Below are 1,702 nucleotides of genomic sequence, written 5' to 3' on the forward strand. Positions count from 1 at the left end.
TTTATTTCAGTTATTGTATTCTTCATTTCTGAGTGGTTCTTTTTTTATGTTTTCTATCTCCATTTTTATGTTTCATATGTCTTTGTTAAAATTCTCACTGAGTTCATGTACTCTTCCCCTAAGTTCATTGAGCATCTTTATAACCAGTGTTTGGAACTCTGCATCTGGTAGATTGCTTGTCTCCATTTTGTTTAGTTCTTTTTCTGGAACTTTGTTTCTCTTTCATTTGGGACATGTTTTCTTGTCTCCCCATTTTGGCTGCCTCCTTGTGTTTGTTGCTATGTATTAGGTAGGGCTGCTATGTTTCCTAGTCTTAGTAGAGTGGCCTTATGTAGTATGTATTCTGTGGAGCCCAGTGGCACAGTCTCTCTGGTTTCCTGAGCTGGTTGCTGCAGGTACGTCCTTTGTGTTTGTTGTGTGTGTGCCCTCCTGTTTGTAGTTGAGCCTTGGTTGCTTTGGCACATCAGTGGAAGGGATTGACCCTCAAGCTGATTGGTTATGAGGAATGGCCATGACTACAGTGGAGAAGCTGTTTTTCAGAGGCTAACACTATGGAGCAGGGTTCACTTTAGTGGGGCTCTGGTGCCTGCTCAGTCTGCCTTTTGGGTGTGTCATCTGCAGAAGTAGTCAGGTGGTGCCCTGGCTTGGTTGCAAGCTGGCCACAGTGTGTGCCAGCCCTGGGATCTCCTGGGAGGGGCCCTGCTACAGGCCAAGCTCAGCCCTAAGCCTGTGTTCTGCCCCGGGGCCACCTGGAATAAGCCACAAAGCAATCTGAAGATGGTCGCCACCCACTCTGGGTTTGAAGCTGCTTGGGAGAGGCTAAGCCTTGAACTGAGGCCGGCTNGAACTGGAGAAGTATGGAGTGGCAGTTGATGGGTTTAACTGGCAATTATGGTGCCGCTATGATGCACTGCCAAAGGCCTGGCTTGATCTGAATGATGTCACTGCTCCGGTGAAGTAAGTCTGACTGGGCTCAGGAAACTGGGTTGGCACATGGTAAGTCAGGAATGGATGGTGTGGATTTTGTTTATCTTTGGTGGTAGTAATGGAAGTGGGGTGGGAGGTGTGAAGGACAGGGAATAGAGAGAAAAAAGCTGATCCCAGATAAGAAATCACAGATACTTTGGGCTTTGAGAGCTTTCAAGCAAAATAAAGCAAAGTACATAACGTTTTAGAAAAACATTTGGGCTGTTTAAAGAATTTATCAGGCTATAAAGTAGGGATACCACGATTAAAAGGTGTACTTTCAATAAACTATGAAAAAGGTGATGACAGCACGGGGAGTAAGGGAAAGCTACGTGCACTGAGTCCAGCCTGAGGGTTTAAGGAAAGCCTGCAGGATAAGTAGAGGCTTGCGTGGAGTTTCAAAGGCCAAACCATCAATGGGTCCTACCCCTAACCTCCATCCTTACCCATTCATCACTGAGGGGTTAGTAACTCTCTTACTCTGTGCTTTACAGGAGTCCTTCCATCATGGGTATCCTGGCTGCCAACAGGCTCTTCTTGGGAAAGATCGGCTCTCTGGATGGTGGGATGCTGGTTTATGGAGGAGAAAATGTGGAACTTAGCCTGAGGGTGGGTATATTCTCCTTATGGGACAAAACAGAATATTAGGGAAATATTAGGAGGGTAGTAGGATCTCTGGAATCCTGGAACAAGATTGAATGTCATTGGCTCAAGAGGTGGACAAATCCTCATGTTT

The 1,702-nt window shown here is 46.0% G+C and overlaps 1 protein-coding gene across 1 annotated transcript in view; it reads left to right on the top strand.

Annotated features, from left to right (window-relative positions):
• Nucleotides 1–1,575, top strand: part of GALNT8 (polypeptide N-acetylgalactosaminyltransferase 8) — a gene marked incomplete at its 3' end in the record, with an annotated part of 30,040 nt that extends 28,465 nt beyond the window's left edge. Inside the window, exons 4-5 of the mRNA XM_019660972.1 lie at nt 837–957; nt 1,461–1,575. Of these exons, the coding sequence (XP_019516517.1) occupies nt 837–957; nt 1,461–1,575 (236 nt within the window). The remainder of the gene's footprint in view (nt 1–836; nt 958–1,460) is intronic.
• Nucleotides 1,576–1,702: the final 127 nt, after the last annotated feature.

Source organism: Hipposideros armiger, unplaced genomic scaffold (assembly GCF_001890085.2).
Source record: "Hipposideros armiger isolate ML-2016 unplaced genomic scaffold, ASM189008v1 scaffold_332, whole genome shotgun sequence".
NCBI lineage: Eukaryota > Metazoa > Chordata > Mammalia > Chiroptera > Hipposideridae > Hipposideros > Hipposideros armiger.